The sequence below is a fragment of the Hippocampus comes genome, unplaced genomic scaffold (genome assembly GCF_001891065.2).
Source record: "Hippocampus comes isolate QL1 unplaced genomic scaffold, H_comes_QL1_v1.1 scaffold62, whole genome shotgun sequence".
Taxonomy (NCBI): domain Eukaryota; kingdom Metazoa; phylum Chordata; class Actinopteri; order Syngnathiformes; family Syngnathidae; genus Hippocampus; species Hippocampus comes.
The window spans coordinates 829,298-853,217 of record NW_017806062.1 but is presented as its reverse complement, the minus strand read 5'-3'; the positions used below and the strand labels follow the sequence as shown (position 1 = coordinate 853,217).

The following is a 23,920-nucleotide window of genomic DNA, read 5'->3' as shown; positions in this document are numbered from 1 at the left end:
CTGAGCTTGTGTGTAGAGTTTGCATACCGGTAGTCTCTCTGCTTTCCTTCCAAAGTCCCAAGAAATGCATTTCAACTCTAAAATATCAATTGATTATGAATGTGAGCGGGAGTTATTACATATTTGCTCTAATGATGGATTGGAATATGGATTGTTTTGCCCAAAATGATCAAAATTACAGCATCGTTATATGAATTATAGAAGTATGTCAGGGATTGACTAATAGTAGTCCCACAATTCCAAATGTTAACTTGCACAATATAAAACGAGCTGGAACAACAATCCAAAAAAAAAACAGAAATCAGAGACGAATACACAAATATGAAAAAATATAAAATGATCAGGCCAATAAAAAAAAAGAAAAATCTGAAATAAAAATAGACAACTCGTGAAAATGTAAAATAACTTCAGAACAGAATTATTCGGGAAAACTAAAAAAGACAAAAATAATTAAAATTTTAGAAAAAAAGAGAAATATAGAAAATAAGAATAGTAGAACACATGGATTGCTCCACCGTAAGCGGGACAACACGTCTGAGCCACTGCTGTGTTTTCAGGTGTATGTCGTGCGTGGCCAGTCCGTGGGGCTGCCAGTGGAACACACACGACCACACCTGCAGCGACCTGGACAACAGCACCCCCCCGGCCCCTCACGTCATCAAACACCGACAGGTTCGTCTTCTCCTCGCCTCACAAAAAGTTTCCGGCCGTCTAAATGCTGACTGAGAAAGTCATTAAAAAGAAGTGGGGGGAAAGTAATCCAGCTATCAGCTGTCGTCATCTTATAGGACATTTATTGGAGGCTGTGTCAATTTACAAGTCAGCAGATGTTGGCCTGATACGCTTCCTATCTGTAGCTGCAGATGAGATTTTCCGTTCCAGTGCAGTGCTTTTCCGCATTTGCATTGTAAACGAGCGCGGTGCGCAGTCGAGCGCAGACCTCCGCCAAGGCCAAGCAATCCAAGATCCTTTTTTTGGCCTAGTCACTGAGATTCCTTCCTCTAAAATATGAATAGTGGCATGCAAGAAATGCGTGAGAGCCCTTTAATATTCATGCCGGGGGCCCATGTTGATGATGTCATTATTAGTGTGCCGTGCAGTGGTGGTCCGAGCTTCAATGCTATACCACCCAGTGGCACATAACGTAGAGCAGAACAAAATAACGCACAAAAAGTAAGCCGACCGCACGTGCAACTTTGCAAAAAAAATTAAATTAAATTAAAAACAGGCAATTGTCTGGAACAAAAAGAAGCTTTACATCTAATTCAACTAAGAAGAAGACAAAATGAACGTCGTAGCGCCAGCTGTAGTTTCATTTTATGACGTAACGCTTTGGGCAGGTACATTTTAAGAAGATGAGTGAAGTTAGTTAAAAAAAAACCACAGCAGCAAAAACAAGCAAGAATTTTTTTCTTTCATCTCGGGGATGATACGATTCCGGTATTGCAGACTAGAGTGCTGTCCGATACCAACATCAATCCGACGCAGTATCAGCAGGACTGATGCATGCTTTTGTTTAATTTTTTAGTTTAATGCTTCACCTAGGATGGAATGGAGACTTTATCAAGTGATACTTTTCAAACAACGGGCAATAGTCAGCAACAGTGGGTATGAGATAAGTATATGAAAGTTTGAGTTACATAAATTCAACCTCAAACATGAGAATTGACTGCACTCGAATAGAATAAATTCAAAATAAATTGCAATGCAAAACAAATTTAAGGACCTTGAGAAACAACCTTCACAAAAGGCGAGGCAAAAAAATGATAGTCTTTAAAGTGCAGAATAATCATTCAGGCTGACTTCAGTTCATTTGGAATCCATTTTTTTTTACATTCACACTGCTTGATAGAAAGGCAGGACCGAATTCCGGAATGGACTGTTTGTGTACTGTCTAAAGAGCTGAAGTCGAAGATTTGGGATGTGGACTGATAGAATCTGATCATGTTTTTTATAGATGATATCAAACCGATATCCGATATCAATATCGTATCAGGACTGTGTTGTCTTTCCAATTGCTCTACTTACTCCTTTTCAATATATCGAATGTTTTTGAATGGGGCTAAGTGACATCAAGGGAGGTTTGGAATGTAACCCCGGCAATGACGGGACATTCCCGTCATTATCTTCTGTGTGTCCATCTACCTTAGTTGGCGATTTTTAGCGACAGGCCAAATAATGAATTTTGGTGTAAAAGTGCCGATTGTAATGACGTTGACCTTGAAGTATGCGTTGCGGTGACTCGCCAGGGAGCGAGGTGTCCTCAGTTTGAGAATCCCGACCCCATGCTGATCCCGGTGGGCTACAAGAAGTCAATCAGCTTCGAGGGCATCAATCTGGACCTTTACCAGGTATGCCGCGATTCACCAATTTCCCACGCGCGGCTCATTTCAAAGCCAGCCGGGTGGGTCATCCCCCTCTGCGTGTCACCCAGGGTCGCGTTTTCACCATCGGCACGGAGCTCATGAAGAACGTGGAGGAGGAGGTCAACAAGGACGGACCTTTCTACATCTTCAGTGGATTCAATGTGAGTTTTCTTCTGGCTTAATACAATGTTGTAATTAAATAACTATACCTTATACCCACGCGCAAAATGTTTCTGGTTTGAACCCCCACCCCCACCCCCCCACAACCCACACCCTTTAAAAATGATTGCACTTATGAAAATGCACTCCCTCATCATATTATTATGAATGAAGGTTTAGCGACAATTTTGACATGTACGGGGTAGCCCAGTGTTGCACTCTGCACTTTTTTGGCTTATATGTACATCGGTATGTTGATATGAGGCAGTGTTATTCAGAGATGTTCGATACCACTTTTTTTCCAGACCGATACCAGGATGAGTATTCACCCTTCAGTACTCACCGATACCATGTACAGATACTACTGGTACTTATGATGCATCTATTCATAAAATTTCAATTAACACAATGACAGATAATTCTGGGCAAAGACCTTTCTGTCTTTCTGACGCATCTGATGATTGAGTGATGTGTCAAATGGCCACAGTGTAGCGCCAACTACTGGCGAGGAAGACTTACTCGCTGGCAGATTTGTAATTAAATATTTATTCATTTATTTATTTAGCTTTAAGTATTGTGGCTGGTATCGGCATCCTTCACAAGTGTGTGACACCTGAAATTAAGGCCAGTATCGGCCTGATACGGTACCTGGTTTCGTACTTGCTCACCCGTAATGATATTTTTCATTTGTTTATGAAATATTGTGACATTTGTTCAATGTTTGGACTCTGAACACTATTGTACTGAGTGTCATGAAACTTTAAATGCAAAAATACCATGAATGGAGATAGCTCACTCGAGTTCTCAGCGTCTCATGTCAATTGGCACACGTTCCATATGGCTTTGTTTACCCGGGCAGAACACATGAAACAACTCGCCACCGGGGCTCAAATTGCATGTAACTACGGGATTAGATTAGATTAGTGCAATGCAGATTTGCTTCTAACCAGAAGTGCATAAACGGCAATTAATTAGCATAAAGCGTGTGAACAGCGTGCGCGAGTATCTGTTTCTGTGGGTATGAACAGGCTATGAATGCCATTGAGTTCAGTGAAATCTGTTCAATCTACATAGTGTACAGTGTGTTTTGCAATGTAGAGTATCATTATTAGAGGAGAACAAAAACAAGATTATACAAAATGTATATTTGCATCGTCGGGAAATGTAGATGATTTACGCGATACACGGAATTGCATTATAAACGTAAAGCAGCGCCAGCTAAGTAAAGCCCAATAAATAAATGATACCGATATTAAATCTTTCATATCTTTCGGTGGCCTGGGCGAACTATTTCGCCTCATTGATATAAATGAGGCTAACCTCCACATTACTTATTTTGCTTAATTAATGACGAACACTCCTCCTCTTAAACATATTGCCACCTATGTAAAATAATAGCAGCTGTCTTTTTTTTCTTTTTTTTTTTCCCAGAAAACAGAAAATTGAACCAAATACTGATTATACAGGTATTAAATTTCCGAATAATTTCATTTCAAGGGTAGAATTGAATGATTTGTTGAATAAAGTATGTAGCCGTTTTTTAGCAAAGCATCCTCAGGTAATGCTTAAAGCCCCAAAAAAAAAAAAATTATATATTTTTTGTCAAAATATGACTTAGGCCATTATTTTAAGAAGGTGACAATATTAAGACCATTTTTCGATGCTTAGCGTGGTTGATTTGTGGCTGACGTCAAGCTGAAATGCATTTGCTGGCCTCATCAGTATCACGCCAGTCACAAAATGTGGCGGCAAAAAAAAAAAAAAAAACCATTCACGCGCATTTTCTCTTAAAAGAGGTTCCCTTCATTTGTTGTGGTCAAAAATTGGGACACATGTTGTGTCGGGATACAAAGCGAAATGCTCATAACCATTCCACATGGTGTTATTATTGAATGTTGAAGCTCACGCAGCTTTTTTTCTTCACCCCGCCGGCTGTGTTCCTTTCCAATGTCACATCTTCAGCAGCAAAATACGTCAGACTCCGTACGATATTTTATTTCATTTATATCCCCCCCACCCCCCAGCCCCCTTCCCCCATTCTCTCCACGGGACCATACCATTTAGTTGCAGCCAAAGGCCTCAAATGCCAATAATCTCCGAATACCGCATTAATAATTCATGTTCCCTCCCTACGATCTTCCTTCAGTTTTCCTACGACAAGTCGCCGGAGACCAATGTTGTTCTTTACGTCAAGGACAAGGAGCTGGACAAGAAGATGGACAGCACCCTTAACGGTATGTTCGCGCATTTGAATTTTTCCATTGTAATCTTTTTCACAGAGTGCCGAGACCTCAGCCGAGGCTTCTTACAATTAAAATCGGACGATTAAGGATGCGCCAATACCGATACCAGATTTGCCTGTCTTTCTGATACTGTCCAGACGTGCGGTATTCTGGTGTCTTTTCTGTTCTTCTTCTTTTTGTTGTTATTGTTTATGATGATTATTTTATTAGTATTTTTTTTTATGGGGCAGTCACGCTGTACAACTGCTCAGTGGGACGAGAGGACTGCAGTCTGTGTAAGAACGCCGACCTCAAGTACAGATGCGTGTGGTGCGCCAAGCATAGGGCGTGTGTGTACGAGCAGCTCTGCGCCGCTGACCAGAACGACGCCAAGGACCCCCACGACGCAGAGTGCCCCGCCCCCCAGATCACCGACGTGAGTCCTTTGTCGCCTGCCAGGCGTTTTCTTTTCTTCCGGCATTGGATTTTCATTCGGAGCGCTTTATAATGATATGATGTCCTTGTGTGAAAGGAGGAGTTTGTTCCTCCTTGAGGACCTTGCATGTAGAAGCTGATTTCTCTCGTTCCATTGGCAGGTCAATTGTCTGACCACCTGTTCGCGTTTCCTAGCAACTAAATTCCGAGCTAGCTCATTGAACAGCAAATGGAGCATTGTGTCGTTACCGTTTGGCCTGGTAACGATAATACCATGTTGATATTGAGCGGTCGAAGGTCAGAAATTGGCAAGGTACCACTTAAAAGCAGAGGTGGGAGGGGTCAGGTGGCTCAAACCTTTTTTATTTTTTTTTAAATGCATGGGAGGTGTAACCTATTTTGTTTGTTAAATTATTACATTTCAACCAAGTACGAGATGTTTTTTTTTCTACTATATCTTGTCAAAAAAAAAACACCATGAAAAAATGATATAAGGATCTCTAAAATTTAGGGGAGGGGGGGTCCTTGAATTCTAGTTCGGGGTACTTCGGCACCCTGAAAATGGCCTTAACCGATTGTATGCGCATGGGTCAATGCTGTTTTAGCCTGAAAAAAAGCTTTTGCGAAAACAAGAGAAGACTGATGAGGATTCCGTTTTTATACTGGAGGAGTCGCTTTCGTTTTACGTCAAAGGAATCAGCTCTGAATTTTACAGGGAAAAGCCTTCGTTGTAATTTTTATGGTATGAAGTTGGAGGGGATTTTTTTTTGTTTGTTTGTAATTTGACAGGCGAAAGCCGTATTATCGCGCAAACAAATGTGAGTTTGGAAGAAGGCGTCGACTGTCAGGATTCGGATAATCAACTGTTGATTAAATGCCGTCCTTGTATGAAAGCCGAAGTTTGTTTCTCCTTGAGGACCTCGCAAGTGCGGCAGATCAGTGTTTTTGTCGGCTTGCCTTTTATGTTATTTAGAGGGGTTGGTGGGGAGAAAGTCCTGTAATTGCGCAAGAGCAAATTATTGTATTCATTAAGCAGTCAAAAGATCTCCGTGTTCCAATGTTTGCTGGCTCAGCCAAGGCCAAACAAACAGACGAGCTCCTTTTTATTTTAACCGCTGCGTACTTTAACATGCATTTTCAATACGGGAAGAACATCTCTCACTGACTTCATGTTTCTCAAGTTTGATGTTCAACTGCTGCTGGCTGCATGAGCTCATGAGAGCCAATATAAAAAAAAATATATGTCTATATTTCATAAAACTCTAAATTTATTGCTACCTTGACTTCTGAATTTAATTCGTTCCATAACCATGCAAAATGTTTGCATCTAAGATCACCTTTCCCCATTGAAATGAAATTAATAAAAATGTTCCAGCGTCATAGAGTCATAGTATCGTTGTATGCTACTGTCTGTCTGCCCTTTGTATTCAAAGGGTTGTAAGTGCACCGATGTAAGTGCAACAATCTTGGCAGGAACCGCAGCGAGTGCTTGCAACTCAAGACAAACATGTCAGCACTTTGCTTCGCTCTCTGTCATGCAGATCATCCCTCGCTTCGGCCCCCTGCAAGGCGGCATCGCCATCACCATTCGCGGCTCCAACCTGGGAATCCACAAGGAAGACATAGAACGCATCACGGTGGTCGGGGAGCCCTGCGTTCACCAGCAGGACAAATACTCCGTCTCCACCAGGTAACTTCATGTCACCCGCTTACACCCTCCTGTTAATTCCGCCTAAAAAAATGCATAAGAGGGACTTCCATGTGAATATAGTCAAAATTGTGTGTGTCATGAGAATTAATTTTTGATTATTGTACTCTTTTTTTTCTTTTTTTAAAGTCACAAGTTTACCAGAAAAAAAGAAAAATTTTGGTTGAATAAAGTTTGGAGTGTGTCGTTGTAGATTTTTTTTTTTTTTTTGTCCAAGTGCTCCAACTTTAAAGTCGTAATTTTACCAGAATTTTGTATGAATCGAAGTGTGGTGCGACGAGTTTGACATCGAAATATTTGGAGGGGGAAAAAAACGTCATTTCACAAGAGTAAAATCAAGATAACCAAAGAATTGTCACATTTTTGTGCATGAAAAAAAATTGACATTTTACTTAGCGGAAAAAAAATTTACAACATTTTGGTCCTTGCATTTCAACTTTAAAGTTGCACTTTCACCAGCAAAAATAATCACGCTTTACGAAAATTCAATTTCAATTGAACAAATTCATACAGCAGTCACGTTCCAAGGATTTCAACTTTTAAATCCCAACTGCCCCCCCAAGAAACATTTTACGAGTCTAACTGAAATATTAACCAAAATATCGGATTTTTTTTTTTGGAGGGGGTTGGGGGGGGGGGCTCAAGCCGTGAAGGGTTTGAAGCACCTGTCTTTGTAATTTTAACAGTCAGGTAAACGTGGCGCAGTCAAAAGATGTCTCCAGCAATCATGTGGGCTAATGGTAATCCGCCGACTCAAATGACTCAAATGATTCAAATGACCAAGCAGTGAGTTCTCTTCCCAACATCTGGGGCCCATCAATCATTCAAACGTGACGGCTAAGGAATCCCAGCCATCGTTCCGCCTGCAAATCTGCCGATATGCATTCACGCAGCTCCTGGAAAAAAAAAAATACAGGCCAATGATTGATGGCCATGCATTTTTGAATTTTTTTTTTTTTTTTAAATTGCTGCAGATGTGCTGCTGTTGCGTCATGTTCCCAGAGGTTCGGGAGACAGTCGATGATGCACAAATTGGCCGTGTGAAAAGCAAACAGTAGCGTGATTGGCCCGCGGACGCTGGCCCTAAGTGTTGACGTCTCATTTTAGAAGATTCAAGTCATGTTGTTAATTATGTTGTTTCTCTTTCCCCCCCTTCCTCCAGTGTGGTGTGCGAGATCGGCCCCGTGGCCCCTGACAAGCAATTCTGGGGCCAGGTGGACGTGGAGGTGAAAGGCGGAAAGAAAGGAACGTCCTCCATGTTCTTCACTTACAGGGTAAACACAATAAAACAAGCTTTTAGTTGACTGCAGTTATTTCTGACTCACAGCATAAACTGAAAATAAATAAATGAATCAATAAATTGAAATTAAATCTGTCCCCACTAATGGAAAGCCTGGCTGAGAAGGTCGTTCTTATGACGACCATCGAGGCTCGTAATTTTCCGGGAATAAAGTTGAAATGTTTTTGACAAAAATCTGGCTTTTTATGCGGAAAATGTCTGTGATGTCAGAGTATTATGCAAAAAAAAAAAAAAAACCTCAAAGTAGGTGTTTGAGCAGATGCTGCGCACTCGACCTCGTTTCTCTCTGTAAGACTTGCGTTGCTTTTGAACTCGCCTTCCTTATCCCCGGCGGCGCTAAATCTTGCCCCCTCCGGGGAGTGCTCCGCCTGAAGTGTTTGCTCAGCAAATTGAGGCAGATGTGCGATCTGTGTCCGATGAGCGAAGATTGAAGTTGGGAGTTGTTTGCACGAGCACAAACGAGTGTTTGCGCGTGTGTGATTGAACTTGTAATACACGTATTCCTGCTTCGTCTGGCTACTCTGACCCAATGTTCCTTCTCGTCGACAGAACCCCATCCCCGAGGCGGTGACGCCAAGTCGCGGGCCCAAAGCCGGAGGCACCCTCATTACGATTAGCGGACGCTTTCTGGACACGGGCAGTAAGGAAGACATCCAAGTTACCGTCGGCGACGTGGGCTGCGCTGTGTAAGGATTTGTACTCAGTCAATATTCTCCGTTCGAGGTTTACTCACGTTTTCCTCTGGGGGCCACAGATGGACAAAAATCAAAGCGCAACTTTGACATCCTGCAACTTGAATTAATTTAAAAAGGCGTAAAGGGGCAGACAGAGAGTAAAATATATATATATTTGTATGTGTAATATATGTGTGTGTAGCTAGATAGCTAGCTAGCTCAACCGACGGATTGACTGATTGATAGATTAACATAAACAATAACATCATATCAAAATGTTAATTTTAATGTAGAGCTGGTCCTAAATTTCTGAGAATAATGTCAAAACCAGAGTTGTAATATTTCAAAGAAAGATGTTTAAGATGTTAAAAGAAGAAAGTCAACATTTTATGGACCATCAGACATAGTATGACTCATCGGAATTTGATTAAAAAAGCTGTCAAAATGTTTTTTTTTCTCATTTTTTGGCATTAATCTCAATCTCTTACAAGAATCATTATTAAAAATAATAGTTATCATATATTTATCATAATTATTATTATGATTTTTGTTTTGTGAGTTATTTAGATATCGCAATAAATGTTTTGCGAGCAAGAATGTTGTATTATCCATTCATCCATCCATTGGATCACAACCCAAAATATTAGTTGGCCATAAAATCATAACGTTACCAGGGAAAAGTTATGAAATTACACATTGGTTAGTTTAAAGCGGTAAAGTTGGTCACCTCGTCAAAATACAAAGAGAATGAATATCTTCCTGGAGGTAGCATTATTATCTTTGCTCAATCGTCATATTGTACTGAATCTCATCCTCACTTTTTTCCCCCCTCCCTTGTGACCTTAACTTTGGTGTCACATATGACTCCCCAGCATTCCTACAATACCAATCCGCCGTGACATTTTAGGGAGCGGGAGCGGCCAAAAATAACGAGCCTGAGAAAATTTAACAAGCTGTCAGCCCGTTTCCACTTTGGCCCGCGCCGACCCGGCGTCACCTCTCACCTGTGGCCGCCACTGAAGTTTTTTTTTCCCCCCTCCCTCTACGTTGTCGACAGGGAGCACTTTGGAGACGAAATCACCTGCAGAACGGGGAAGTATCTGGCTGATAAGGTGCCCTCTGACCCGCTCGCTGTCACAGTGAAGTACGGGAGGATTGCCGTGACACACATCCACAGTGCCTTCCAGTTCTTGGAAAACCCCACCATGCTGGAATGCCAGCCCAAAGCCAGCTTTGTCTGGTCAGCGCTACACTTTACACGATACCCGTCGTGCTTTGCGTGCCTGCTTACTTCCCTTCTGACTGAATGACAGACTGGCTCACTCACTCGCTAACTCATGAACAAATTCACAACGACCTGACTCGCTCACTCATTCAATACCTACGACGACCACTACTCAGTGAGCGAGTTAGTGAGTGGTTTGTACGTTGATTTTTGAGTTTGTGAGAGAGCACGCTTTTGAGCGAGCGAGTGAGTGACCTGACTGAGTGATTGTTGAAATGGTCGTGAATTTTTAGGTTTGTGAATGAGCTTTTTAGTTGGAGCGAGTGAGCGAGGCACATTGAGTGTTTTATTCACAAATCCAGCACATAATGCTTTTATTTATCGTTTAATTGGTGAGTGAATTAGTTTGTCAATGAATTATTCGCCATCGCTCAGTGGGATAGGGGCTTAAGTGACTGTTTTTTTTTTAGCTCATTACAAAAAAAAGAAAAAAGCTAAAAACGAAATACAATTCCTTTTGGTGGCACTGCCTGACATCCACGTTATTCTAATATCAACCCCGTATTTCCCACGCTAATGATTCTAACTGTGCCTTTTGTTTGTTGATGTCTCCCCATCACCGGAATGCAATTTGTAAGCTTGTCCATGCGTGTCTGTTGTCATGTTTGTGTTGCAGCGGCGGGAGAAACATTGTGGTGACTGGCTCGGGTTTCGACATCATCCAGAGAGCCGTCATGATGGTCCAGGGAGAAGACAACTCGACATCATTTGAGGTGTGTGTATGTGTGCGTGTGTGTGTGTGTATGTGTGTGTGTGTGTGTGTGTGTGCGTGTGTGTGTGTGTGTGTGTGTGTGTGTGTGTGTGTGTGTGTGTGTGTGTGTGTGTGTGTGTGGTTGTTCCATTTCTTTTTCAATTCCCTATAATTATCTGCACCATGCTCCCTATTGTCCCCATCTATCTGTTCTCTGGCAATCATCATTTCTTCCCTCACTTCATTTTCTCTTGTGAATGCATTCTTCCCCCCCCCCACCACCTCCTTCCCCCCCTTTTTTTTTTTAAATCTGTTCCCGCCTGTCCATCCATCTCGCAAGCCCACGAGGAGACAGCGGTGATTCATTCAAACCTCGTCAAGCGTTTCTTCCGCCGACGTTGCACGCCGACACACTTCCTCTCTCTCTCTCTCTCTCTCTCTCTCTCTCTCCCCCCGCACTCGGCGCCAGCCTCCGCAGATCCCGGGAGATTACTTAAGCCAGTATTACCTCATCGTACTTCCCAGTCCATAAATCCTTCCAAACCTGTCGGATTGCAGATAGCGACAAAATAAAAACGCGTCCCTCCAAGCTTAAGGAAGCGGGATTGACTGCGGCGGGGTGAACTTCAAAGCGGATCGGCTGTCCTCCAGTGTTAGCGGCCGGTGCTAAGCAGCAGAAAAATGTTGATCATTTCCTTTACAGGGCTCAATTTAATGCCGGTATTAAGGTTTGCGGGAGATTATGTGGCTGCGTCGCTCTTTATCGCTGCACGCTCGCGGCCAACTCTTCTGTTGCCAAGGCGGGCAACAGAAGTGGCTGAGATGCGTGTTATCTCAAAGGCCTCGGCTGGTCACCTTCTTAAGCTTGTTGTGCTTGAAGTCGTTGAACTCCAGCGAAATGTTTACACTTAATATTTTTTGCCGGTATAAACATGCACAGTGCATTGTTGCTCAGACTCTTACAGTGATAATAGTTTTTTTTTTTTTTTTTTTTTATCGTCCCCAAAAAATACCATTCTGAAACTTCTCCCATAGTTGGGGCGGGGGAAAAAAAATATTCCCTTAAGCTAAAGTAGTTTCACTTTGGAGCATGAAATTTGATAGGTCTCAAAGTGTCCAGAAGCTTTGCCTGAAAAGAGACGCAAAGTCGAGTATTCGGTGTTTGTGGACTGTTTAAAAAAAGGCAAACGAGAGATTTGTGTTATTAGTCTCATTCGTGTTATGCAAAAGAATCATTGCCCGAGTACAGTTCAGTTGTATTGAACATTTAAGTCCAATACATTTCCCGTATCAATATTTAATTGAGTGCCATGTTTACTTGTGTGCACTTTTCGGTGAAAAAAAATGGTGTGTTGAATTTTCTCACTTATGGTTGCATGAAATCCAATCATCTGGATACAGATAGATTTTTTTCCAGTCAACTATACATCTACTTCAAAATGTATCTCAATCCAAATTCTGTTGCGTGGAATAACATTTTTCAGTGCATTTTAATTGGATAGTTGGATAGTTCTTTGATGTATTGTATATTTTCCAAAGCTTAATTGCACTGTTAACGTTCATACTGTTTATCCACAATACTTTCTTCACATTCTTGATGAACACTTAGGCCATCTATGCTACTGTATTTTAATGTTCGTCATGATTGTGGTTCGTCGAGAGACTACCAGGTTTCAAATGCCGGGTTTTTGTAATTTAAAAAAAAAAAAATTAACGTTATTGAGAGGGGATGTTAAAAAAAACGTAAATAATATGGTTGCACAAATGTGCACACCCCAATCAAGGGTGTGCACATTCAAATGCATCTTAAATGCAAGTCAGCGCGCACACCGGCGACCATTTAAAGTAGTGCTATTTAACTCCCAATAAAATTCAGATGTTCTCGTCAGCTTTTCCTCTCATTTTTGTTGTTCTCTAGCAGAACCCTGAAGATTTTGTGCTCGCACAGGCTTCCCTTTCAAACTGTTTATAATTAATTCCTTCCACAGATGCAAAACGTTATGTTTTCCGTCATTGCGTACGTGTTGCGCATGGCAGTATATCTGATGACTAGCCGTAAGACATCAACGTCTTAATAACTCAGCTCCAAAAGGTCAGCGCTTCGTAATTTTTTGGGGGTGCTTGATAAAGGTCGCTCGTTGTACCGCTGCAAACTACAACCACGATCATAAATATGTTGTAAATGTTACATCAATACCTCTCTGAAAATGTCAGTCAAAACTGAGCATTATTACATTTTTTTTAATAGCTTGTGTACCTAATGTTTTGGTCCAGGGGATTTTATCATTAGTGGGAGAATGTTCCGGAAGGGCACATTGCACCCTTTCGCTAGCAGATGGTGATGGAGGCGCTGACGGTGGTGGTGTGAAAGTTTGCCACCAGTGTGACTGACGAGTTGAACTCGCTATGTTGCCGCAGGAAGCACATTGTCGGGTGCCAACACGCAGTGACGAAAATATCACCTCGTATGGCTGTTTATTGTTAAAAAAACAAAAAAGTGAGTCACTGTACTTCTCGCGTTTGCTAAAATTACCATTAAAACAGGAATTCGCAACCTCAAAACGTGTTGCCCACCTCGTGCAATATATCGCCCTTTCGTCTTGATCTGCTCAGGAAAAAAAAAAGCTGTTAAATTTGACATTCACGAATGCTCAACTTGTCTCAATATTTCCAACTGCAAACCCGAATGTAGGTTCTCAACACTGAGTTCGTCCGATCCGCAGACAGTCACTCAGTTGTTTAGCCTTCAGTCAAATTTGAACCGTTTTGACTTTGGACGCCAATGAAAATATCATCAACGTCTTTCTTTCTCCCCGAAATGCGATGAAACACAACAAAAAAGAAATATATTTACAAAGATGATATATTTGTACCGGTGCTACAAAGTTTATGTACACCGAGGCTGTTCTGAGTCAAATTTGACCCATATCCACAATTTTTCTTGGTTTTTTTTTTTTTTTGATTTAGCTGTTAGCGTGAAATCAAGTAACATGGTCGAAAGTGAAAAGTGGTTCACGATTGGTTGCAGACAATAATTAGAAGGATACCTTTGTCCAAAATTGACCCCGAACAGCATGTCACAGTTAATTATCGGTTCGGATGTTCAAAAAAATCACCACATGAAACACACACTGTCAGCCTTAAGCAGCATAAATGGAAGCCCGCCTGTTTAATGACACCTAATATACCGCCTCATATCCTTTTGAATGCCTTTTTTATGTCACCCTAACCTATGTTATGATCCCCTCATGCCGTCGGGGCGCCAGGTTGCTCACGAGAAAAACGACACGGTCATCCAGTTCCGCTCGCCGCCGGTCAACGACTCGCTGAGTCGGGTTGCCAGGACGTACATCAAGCTGGACAACTGGGAGAAGGACCTGAGGAACTTCGACTACCACCCGGACCCCGTCTTTTACGAGCTGCCGAAGAAAGTTTTCACGGAGGCCAGCATCATCATTGTCACCGTGAGTGAACGCCGCCCCGTTAAGCGCCGACAAGAAGCAGAAAGAGCGAGTCGCACATTGTTTGTTGTTGACGCTGCGCTTTCCGTGCGCGGAACTTTGTTATTGCTGACTCACCGTTTTGACGTGACGCCGGGACCAAAAAAAACAAAAAAAAAAAGTGAAAATATGACAGTTTTTCCTCCCCCGTCGCTGTTTCGCTTGCATAATAGTCGCATGTTGATTATTTTCACGCGGCGGCGGGATTGTTTGTGAGGTCCAAGGAAGCATCTGCTGCAATTAGACATTTAATTCCATCCGTTTTACCGCCTGGTAATTCAGTCAAGTCGACGGATCCATTCAAGGGGGTGACAGGTGATGTATGGAGCGGGAATTTCATTGGTTTTATTTTGGTGACTTCCTGTGTCCTTTGTGGGTCTTATTGAAATGCACGCAATCTCGAAAGCGAAGGGATTACCATTCGACACAATTGAAATCGAGTCGAAAGAGAACAACACGTTGTGCATTCGAAAACGAGGATTAACGGGCCAATTAGAGGTAAACGGGATTACATGTAAATTGCTTTATTTGTGTGTTTTTCTTGGTCTATATCTTCCCTTACATCAGCCTTTCAGCCAACTTTTTTTAAGCCACGTGTCTGGTTCAACATCCCGGAAGAGATGATGCGCCCATCTCAACACACACCTTATTAAAAAAAATAAATAAACCCAGAACTGAAATCCATCATAGTTAAGACGCCAAACTCAATATTGCAATGACCTGAATAAATGTGCATATGGATACGTTCTTGACTAATTATCCCGGCTCTAGCGGCTTATTGACTCCTGTAAGTCAGTGTTGGGCGTGCGTGTAGGGGCCATAATGTCTCCTCAATAAGCCTTTCTTTGTATCAACACAGCTAATGCAAATGAGTCATCTCTTCATCATCCTCCAGAATCCATTAGCGGAAGCGAAGGCCCAGCTACTGGAAATGCACATACAATTGCACGCAGCTTAAAAAGAGAACTTTCTGATCCGATGCGCTGAGGCCATTAGTCGAAAGTAAGACATTTTACAAGAAGCGTCCTTGTACTTAATAAGCTCAAGCATCGCATTCGGTCTGCTTCTCACCTACTCGGGAAATACAGCTAAAGAGCCGCTTCGAATCCTTCTTGCAAATACGCACATAATACGCTGGCCTATGACCCGCATGCCTTTAACCCTTCCGCACACGATTAATCCTCCTCAACGACAGGTTCCGCTTAGATTTAAAAAAAAAAAAAAAAATTATAGTGATCGCCCCCGAACACACAACAGGTTTTTGTCATCGTTTTCAATTTAGGTCGGTGGTAGCTCCTTGCAAGTCAGCCATTTTACATCACAACCATTCTTCTTTTTGAGTGACACTTCACGCATTCAAACTACGGTGCAGAGAAGTAGTCTAAACTCATCCGTCCATTTTCTAATCCGCTTTATCTTCACGAGGGTCATGGGCGTGCCGTAGCCTATCCCAGGTATCTTCGGGTCGTAGGCGGGGGACACCCTGAACCGTTTGCCAGCCAATCGCAGGGCGCACACATAGACGAACAACCATTCGCGCTTCACAATCACACCTTAGATTGTTGCATTAACCTGCCATGCATGTTTTTGGAATGTGGGAGGAAACCGGAGTACCCGGAGAAAACCCACGCAGGCACGGGGAGAACATGCAATCTTCATACAGCAAAGCCAGAGCCGGAATCGAACCCTCTAAACTCATCATTCAAACCATTTACACTCTTCTCTCATTAATGTCGTTGATGTGGGAAAAATGGGATGTTGTCGCACATGAAACGTTCTCTTCACAATTCGTTCGTTTGTTTCCTTGACTTACCGCTGTCTGTCGCGCAGGGTCGAGGCTTCTCCAAAGCCATGACAGCCAAAGAGGCTCAGGCCTTTGTGGGCGACGTTCCCTGTCTGGTCAACACTCTCCAGGACGACAAGCTGTTCCTGGACCCGCCCTCCACCAAGCCTCGCGCTCGGTCCCGGAGACACCGCCGCGACACTCGGCCCGAGCTGCTGGATCTGATGGTCAGAAACGCATTCTCGTTCCATCCGTTTTGACACGAAAGCCATGACATTACAGTGGAACCTTGAACGTCGGGCGCAATTTGTTCGGAAATGCTTTTTGGATTTTTATTTTACTTTTTCCATGATTATAAAACAAACAAAACAACCCCTCAAAAGCTCAAGAAGCAGCAAAACGTACTTGTCGATGTTCACCCCTTGTGATCAAGACTGAGTCGAAGCCTCGACTGAATATGAATTTCATAAATGTGATGTATTCACATTTTCTGCATTCCTCGCCGCGCTACGCTGACGATGACGGGCGCCGTCAACTCCGCTCTCGGTGAACTATTGTTTCATTTTCAGCACTGTATGAAAAAGCGACACGGCTGGACTGGAGACAGCGCAGGATGCTCCCTACAGGAAATTGGCTTGATTTAAGTGTCAGAGACAATACAGTCATGGATTTGTTCACTCAATACTGGGCGACCAAGTCGCGGCACTTTAAAACACTCAAAGGCCCCACAAAAAAAAAAAAAGAAAAAAAAAACGCAGCGCAATGATATAGATTGCTCCATCCGTCGCCGTTTGTAACCATGACCCCAATAAATGTCCCAAACACGCTTGATCATAAGATTCGGCCCTATTTTCTTTCGCCCCCTTCCCCCCTCCCCCAGATCAAGTTTGGCAAAGGAGAGTGGGTGGTGGGCTCGGTGCAATATGAGACGAAGAACGATTTGTCGCTCTACATCATCATCCCTGCCGTCATTGTGCCCATGCTGCTCATCATTGCCATCTCCGTCTATTGCTACAGGTAAGTCCCTCTGTTTCGTCTGAGCGATGAACCACCGCGGCATACTGCGCGCCAATTCGCTACACCCGCGCAATGTCATCGTTTCAAACGGTGTTGTTTAGTGACGTAGCGTTCACCGAATTTCGGATGCTGAACTTTATGACACATTTTTTTTCCTCAAAATTGCAATTTGATTTGCAAATGTATTTTTTTATTTTTTAGTCTTCATATTTGCCCACTTGAAACTTTGCACTGATGCGTTTTTATTCCGTCCTGGCTCAAGTCGCCGCACGCTGTCGTCTTCTGTGTGTGTGTGTGTGTGTGTGTGTGTGTGTGTGTGTGTGTGTGTGTGTGTGTGCTCAAATGTCACAGGCACGTAAATCAAAGTCAGCCCTTTTCAAAACCTTTTTTCGGCAGCCAAAATGTCACAAAATAGACAACACACTTACACTGTGCCCCCCCCCCCCACACCACCTCCGACGCACAAGCAGTTTCTTAAACCTTGCGAGGCGAAAATGCTTAAGCGTGTTAGACGCTCGCCTCAATGTCTTGTGAGACGTTCCCGAACGCTCGCGCAGCAACTTTCTGCCTGCTCTGAAGGCCTCCGCGCTGCCTGCATTTTTCAAAATGGCATTTTATGCAATCGCGATTGCAAACGCAATTAATCGCTCAGCCCTAATACGCATTGCTTGTTCAGATCACCTCCGATGACGATCATGTCAGCTCTGTGTTTATCTATCGCTTCTTATTGCTTTTTAAATTCGAATAGCTTCTGCTCATTCGATCGTCCAGCTCAGTCTGTCTTTATTCGCTCTCCTGTTGCTTGTGTCTTTGCCACGTCATCGAGTTTTCGGCTGACTGACACGCCGGCAAAATGAAGAAATCCTTATACTAATACGAACAACAGCGACAAATACTCGTTTGACAAAACCCGAACGTCAGTCAGAGTGGCGGAGTCAACGAAGGCAAATATTTGGACGCCGCAGAGCTGTGCACAACAACTGGATTTAGGGAATGAAGCTTTTGAACAGGAAGCCTAATCCCCCACCCCTCGCCGTCGTAAGTGTTGATCGGAATCATGTCGGAACAACGTTGTAACCGCGCGCGCCTATGCAGGAGGAAGAGTCAACAGGCCGAGAGGGAGTACGAGAAGGTAAAGCACCAGCTGGAGAACTTGGAGGAGAGTGTGCGAGACCGCTGCAAGAAAGAGTTCACGGGTATGTGACAGCAATTGATGGAAAACACACACACACACACACACACACACACACACACACACACACACACACACACACACACACACAAATACCCTACAATTGTGGCCAAGCACTACTTGAAGCTCCTCAATTCACTATAGCATAGTTCTCTGGCAGCAAGACCAACAAAGGAAGTAATTGTTGAAGTAATTGACGATGTACCGGTGCAGTTGCCGTAATATTATTTTCCCACTACTTTTGTGCGCCAGACCTGATGATCGAAATGGAGGACCACACCAACGACCTGAGCGAGGGTCGCATCCCCTTCCTGGACTACAAGACCTACACGGACCGCGTCTTCTTCTTGCCCTCCAAAGACGGCGCCAATGACGTGATGATCACCGGCAAGCTGGACATCCCAGAGGCTCGGCGGGCCACCGTGACGCAGGCGCTCAACCAGTTCTCCAACCTCCTCAACTCCAAGACCTTCCTCATCAACGTAAGCGCACCTTTTAATTCCCGACTTGGATTCCATGTAATCACGGCGGGACAATGCACAATTATTGCTATTGTTGCAGAATAATGACAAGCTTATTTTAGGTTGAGCGCCGCGATAACAAAGACGGCTTTGCTTCAAGCACATCAAAATTGAATTAAACAGCAACACCGCGTGGAAGGTGCATAATGTCAGGAAAGGCAGCAACTTGCTCGGAGCAAATAGCACAAGATCCATTATACACGCAGCAAATTTCAAGCCTCGGCTGAGATAACTGGGGCCGAACATGTTAGATGGGATCTTCCATTTAAAATTGAGAGTACCGGCAAATGCACCGTCTGGATCAGATCCAAATGAAATGTGCCATGATGTTGCAGAGATTGCGACTTCCGGAAAGAGATTGTTATTGGAATTTTGGCCTTTGTCAAGGATTAGCTTTTTTATTTTATGTGATTAAAAAAAAACAAAACAAAACATTATCTTATGCATTTTATTTGCATACGTCTTGCATGTTTATTTTTCATATTATGCATGTTATGTTCTTATTTTTTATATTTTATCTTGCGTGAGCACGGTGAAGATTTTCACCTAGATTTTATTGAAGTATTTTTTGGATTTGTCATTTTTCTGCATGTTGTTTTCATGTTATTTTATAGATTTATTGTAATTTTCTATTGCATGTTTTTTTTTAAATATAATTTTGCATGTGAAATTCAGTGGGTGCATGAAATAAACTGAATTGTGTTTTATGTACGAAAAATAGTCAACACCAGCAAAATGGTGTTACATGCAACAACTGATCCACAGATCACCTTTACCGCCAGTGGATCATCTGTTGTGACATTTTAACCCTTTCATGCGCAAATAATGATAACCTGTAACCTGATAACATGATAAAATGTTCACTGTAGTCACCGCTTTCCCTGAAAGGGTTCCACTGTGTTCCCTCCCTATGCTACATAGCTAATGATACCCTCCAGCACGTTACAGACTTGTCGACCAATGATGTCATCTGATTAGTCCGGCACTTACCAATAATGGTATAGTGTAGATGGGTTTACTGTAATTTTATGCTCCACCTGCTAACATCGAGATGCTAACGTGCCAACTAGTCTTTGGGGGAGTATTAACAATGATGTTTTCGTCAGGAAAATCCCACAAGGTGATAAAACTGGATTTGTTTTGCTTCTATGAATATTTTTAATTCACGCTAAGAAAGCAACTCATCTAAGTAACGCTTTGGTCTTAAATATTTGGTGAAATCTTTTCGCTCCCTCTTGTTAAACCCACATATGTGTGCCTGTTCACACTCCTACATCTCAGCGTGGAATCCTTTATTGGCTTCTATTTTCAATTCGGCCTGTCTTACCCTGGCGCCCACTGTCAGATGCTGACGGGTCCAATATTAGACGGCTGTAGACACGGCGAAGCAGCAGATTGGAAGGCTTCTAATAATCCAACAGGGCTGGCGCGGAAGCAGCCTTGGAGGTGTTAACTGCAAATCTGGGAGAGCTTCCCCTGCCTCTCATTTGTGTTTTATCTAAGCCTCACTGTGGAGCACAACCATGTTTACCGCCCTCGTTATTATTGGCTTGCCGTTGGTCATGATATACATATATTTTTTTAAACCATTTACAGAGTTACCTCCCAAGTGAAAACCAACCACAAATGTGGTGTATAATGTTAAAACATAACACAAACACAAGTGACAAACAGGCAGCTAGCTGGCTCGTGCGAGAAGCGAAAAGCTTTTTGACTCAACTTTATTTGTCGAGCACTTTAAAAACAACCACAGTTTCAGACAAAGTGCTGTAGGGGGAAGTCAACCACAACATTTTCTTTTCAAGAATCTGTTCTGTGCAGCCCCGCGACACTAAACATAGCATTCGGAGTAATATTATATAAGAGCAGCAAAATCCAGCCGTTTGTAGCCATCTCAGGTGGCGGCCATTTTGCCACTTTTTGTCACGTGGAAATGACATCACAGTTGCTCAGGTCTCAGGTAACAACCAATCGTGGCTCAGCTTCAGAAAACAGGCGAGCCGTTACAAAAGAGCCTCATCAATGTCAATCAATGTTAGCCAATCCAGACACATTTTGAACATTTTCTGAATTCCAATGTTGAAACTCCCGGCGGAAAACATTGCGTGAATATTTCCTCCCCTTTTGCCCTTCTTGGACACCACCAGAGTCCTTTTTCTTAATCGCTGACATTTTCTGTGTCGCCATCTGTAGTTTATCCGCACCCTGGAGCGCAGTCATGACTTCAACGCGAGGGCCAAGGTGTATTTTGCTTCCCTGCTGACGGTGGCGCTACACGGCAAGCTGGAGTATTACACGGACATCATGCGAACGCTGTTGTTGGAGCTCATGGAGGAATACGTGCACAGCAAAAACCCGAAACTCATGCTGCGACGGTGAGCGAAGAAACCCGAAAAGTTTTTTTTTTGTTTTGTTTTTTTTTTTAAACCCTCCACGTCATTCACAGAAGAGGTTTTAAAAAAAAATCACTTCAAATGTGTATGCAAAATAGTTTGTTTTAATAATAAATACAAATTCATTCTCATTTTCTATTCCTCAAGCCTGAGACACGAGTGGTAATCGTTAGAAATTTTGTGAATATTCAGTTGGGTAAGTTGGAACGTTTCCATTATAGAAAGAAAACTAATTGGCAATTTATGCAAATGTTATTGCAAATTTTAGCCTTTTTTGTCAGAAGCAGACACTAATTTATATTTTTAATTTCCCGAAATAAATATCCTGGAAATACTGAATGCAGTTTCTGGGGTAATTTATCAGGGCATAATACACTACCAGGACACGTGGGTCTGTCTCTATAATGTGCCTTTTCATTTCCTTATGAGAATCACTCAGTGCTTCAACATCTGCACATACAAGTACAATAATTTTATTTAGCTCATCATTTTTTTTCGTTGGATTTCTCTGATTTTGGCATGTCCTGTACGTATTGTGTGCATTAAATGATACTCGTGTGTGTGTGTGTGTGTGTGTGTGTGTGTGTGTGTGTGTGTGTGTGTGTGTGTGTGTGTATATACCTGTATATTATGTTGTTGTTGTTTTTTTCCATCTCACGAACAAAATGATCACGTGAAGGTCAACCCGTCCAAAGCAGAAGATGCGCCGAGATCACTTGAACTCTCTGCCGTGTTTTGCCACTTAGCCACTGGCTGTTAAACAAATGCACGTCTTAATTATCCCTCAGTGGAGAGGCTCATTATGCTGATTAGGTCATTGCGCCAACATGAGCCCCCCCCCACACCCTCTCCCTGCCCCCCAATACACACACACACACACACACACACACACACACACACACACACACACACACACACACGCTTACCCCTCTTAAACACATCTAATTAGGCATGCTAACCACTATCAATGCACGGGGACGACCCGGGCTGCCGGCGGTGGATATCTGTCATGACGATGCGTCAAAGTGTCAGCTGAGTATGGAGTAGTTTGATCGACACTGACACTGACGGGCTTTGCAGAAATGCCTTGTCAACATTGTGGACAAACGCTGTCTTGAATGCACGTCACCGCATTCCAAGCTGTCACTGAGACAATTGACCCAGGAGCACTGAAAAAAAAAATATAGGCACTCTTTCAGCAGCCTTGACATTATTTGCTGGCATTTGAACATTACATTGTTTTATTAGCGTTATGTTTTTCAATGACGTGTGGTCAACGATCCATATAAGAAATAAGGCATTGTGTTTGTTAGAATATATTGCCGTAATGTATTCCAATCTTTTTTTTTCCATGTTATGGCCTCTGAAAAATAACGACGGGTCAGACGGGTCTTCTGTCCATAAATTTAGTCAATTGTGTCTTATAATTTGTCTTTTAGATCCGAGACAGTGGTAGAAAGGATGCTGTGCAATTGGATGTCCATCTGCCTTTACCAGTTCCTTAAGGTAACAACACACTTCAGTCAGATGCATACGCCATGCAGAGATCATTGAGGTCAAAATGCCCGCATTCTCCACGTTACTGCAGCAAACCGTTTTCTCATTGCCTTTGGTCTCCTCTTTCCTCTAACAGACCATTGTCTGTTATCTTGCTGCCCACATTCTCCATTTTACTGCAGTGGTCCGTTTTCTGTCTGCCCTTAGTCTCCACTTTGCTATGGCGGTCCAGTATGTTACTTCCCATGTTTTCTGTTTTTGCTGAAGCATTCTGTTTTCATGCTTCCCTCAGTTTCCACTTTGCTTTAGTCGTCTGTTTTCTCACTGTCTTGAGTCTCCACTTTTCGTCCAATTTTGCCAGGTGTTCGCGGTAAACCTTTATAGTTGTTGTCTTGTTCTGAGTGATGCATTCAATGTGGCATGGTTTTTGGAATTTCGCAGGGTACTTACTTTGTTTTTAGCCCCAAAATAATCACAATGCATTGAATTGTATCAATTGTTTGTGTGTCAGGACTCGGCAGGCGAGCCTTTGTACAAACTGTTCCGGGCTATCAAGCACCAGATCGAGAAAGGACCCGTCGACGCCCGAGTGAAGAAAGCCAAGTACACCCTCAACGACACGGGTCTGCTGGGCGATGATGTGGAGTACTCTGTGCTGGTGAGATGGGCGCGCTAATATATAGAATTATAACAGCTGCTGAAAGATTGCCCGGTTGTGCTTCATGGTTGCCATGGTAACTGGATGCATGGCGGAAGAGGCCGCCCTGAGGACACCAGCTGATTTTGGCGAACATCCATTTTTTAGTGTCATGTACAAGGGTGCAAAAAAGCACAGAGGGCAACCCAGCGCGTTCACAGCTCAGCTTGGAAATGCTACAGGTTCTCACATGGAACTATTACAAATCACTGCTGTATCCTTTTGGACTTTTTCCTGGCCTGCAATTCAGGAACAGAAAAGCGAATGTGAACACTGTCAAAGTCAGCAAACACACACGCGCACACACACACACACACACACACACACACACACACACACACACACACACACGCACACTAAATAAAAAAAGGAAATAAAAATGCCGGTGGGGAATGGCGATGTCAAGGACAATTATAGAATTAGCCCACAATCATGCCGTGTCTCCCCACGGTGATGGATCTCTTCCTGTGATTGAATTAC

The 23,920-nt window shown here is 42.9% G+C and overlaps 1 protein-coding gene across 2 annotated transcripts in view; it reads left to right on the top strand.

Annotated features, from left to right (window-relative positions):
* Positions 1-23,920, top strand: part of plxnb2b (plexin b2b) — a 194,578-nt gene that overhangs the window by 157,461 nt on the left and 13,197 nt on the right. For both annotated transcript variants that reach the window (XM_019893346.1, XM_019893345.1), the window contains 18 exons: positions 558-672; positions 2,250-2,351; positions 2,435-2,527; positions 4,672-4,759; positions 4,999-5,183; positions 6,724-6,872; positions 8,053-8,164; positions 8,740-8,876; positions 9,922-10,104; positions 10,766-10,862; positions 14,107-14,304; positions 16,171-16,350; positions 17,004-17,140; positions 18,236-18,336; positions 18,585-18,814; positions 21,047-21,228; positions 22,686-22,752; positions 23,255-23,401. In XM_019893346.1, coding sequence (XP_019748905.1) covers positions 558-672; positions 2,250-2,351; positions 2,435-2,527; positions 4,672-4,759; positions 4,999-5,183; positions 6,724-6,872; positions 8,053-8,164; positions 8,740-8,876; positions 9,922-10,104; positions 10,766-10,862; positions 14,107-14,304; positions 16,171-16,350; positions 17,004-17,140; positions 18,236-18,336; positions 18,585-18,814; positions 21,047-21,228; positions 22,686-22,752; positions 23,255-23,401 — 2,503 coding nt within the window. The remainder of the gene's footprint in view (positions 1-557; positions 673-2,249; positions 2,352-2,434; positions 2,528-4,671; positions 4,760-4,998; positions 5,184-6,723; positions 6,873-8,052; positions 8,165-8,739; positions 8,877-9,921; positions 10,105-10,765; positions 10,863-14,106; positions 14,305-16,170; positions 16,351-17,003; positions 17,141-18,235; positions 18,337-18,584; positions 18,815-21,046; positions 21,229-22,685; positions 22,753-23,254; positions 23,402-23,920) is intronic.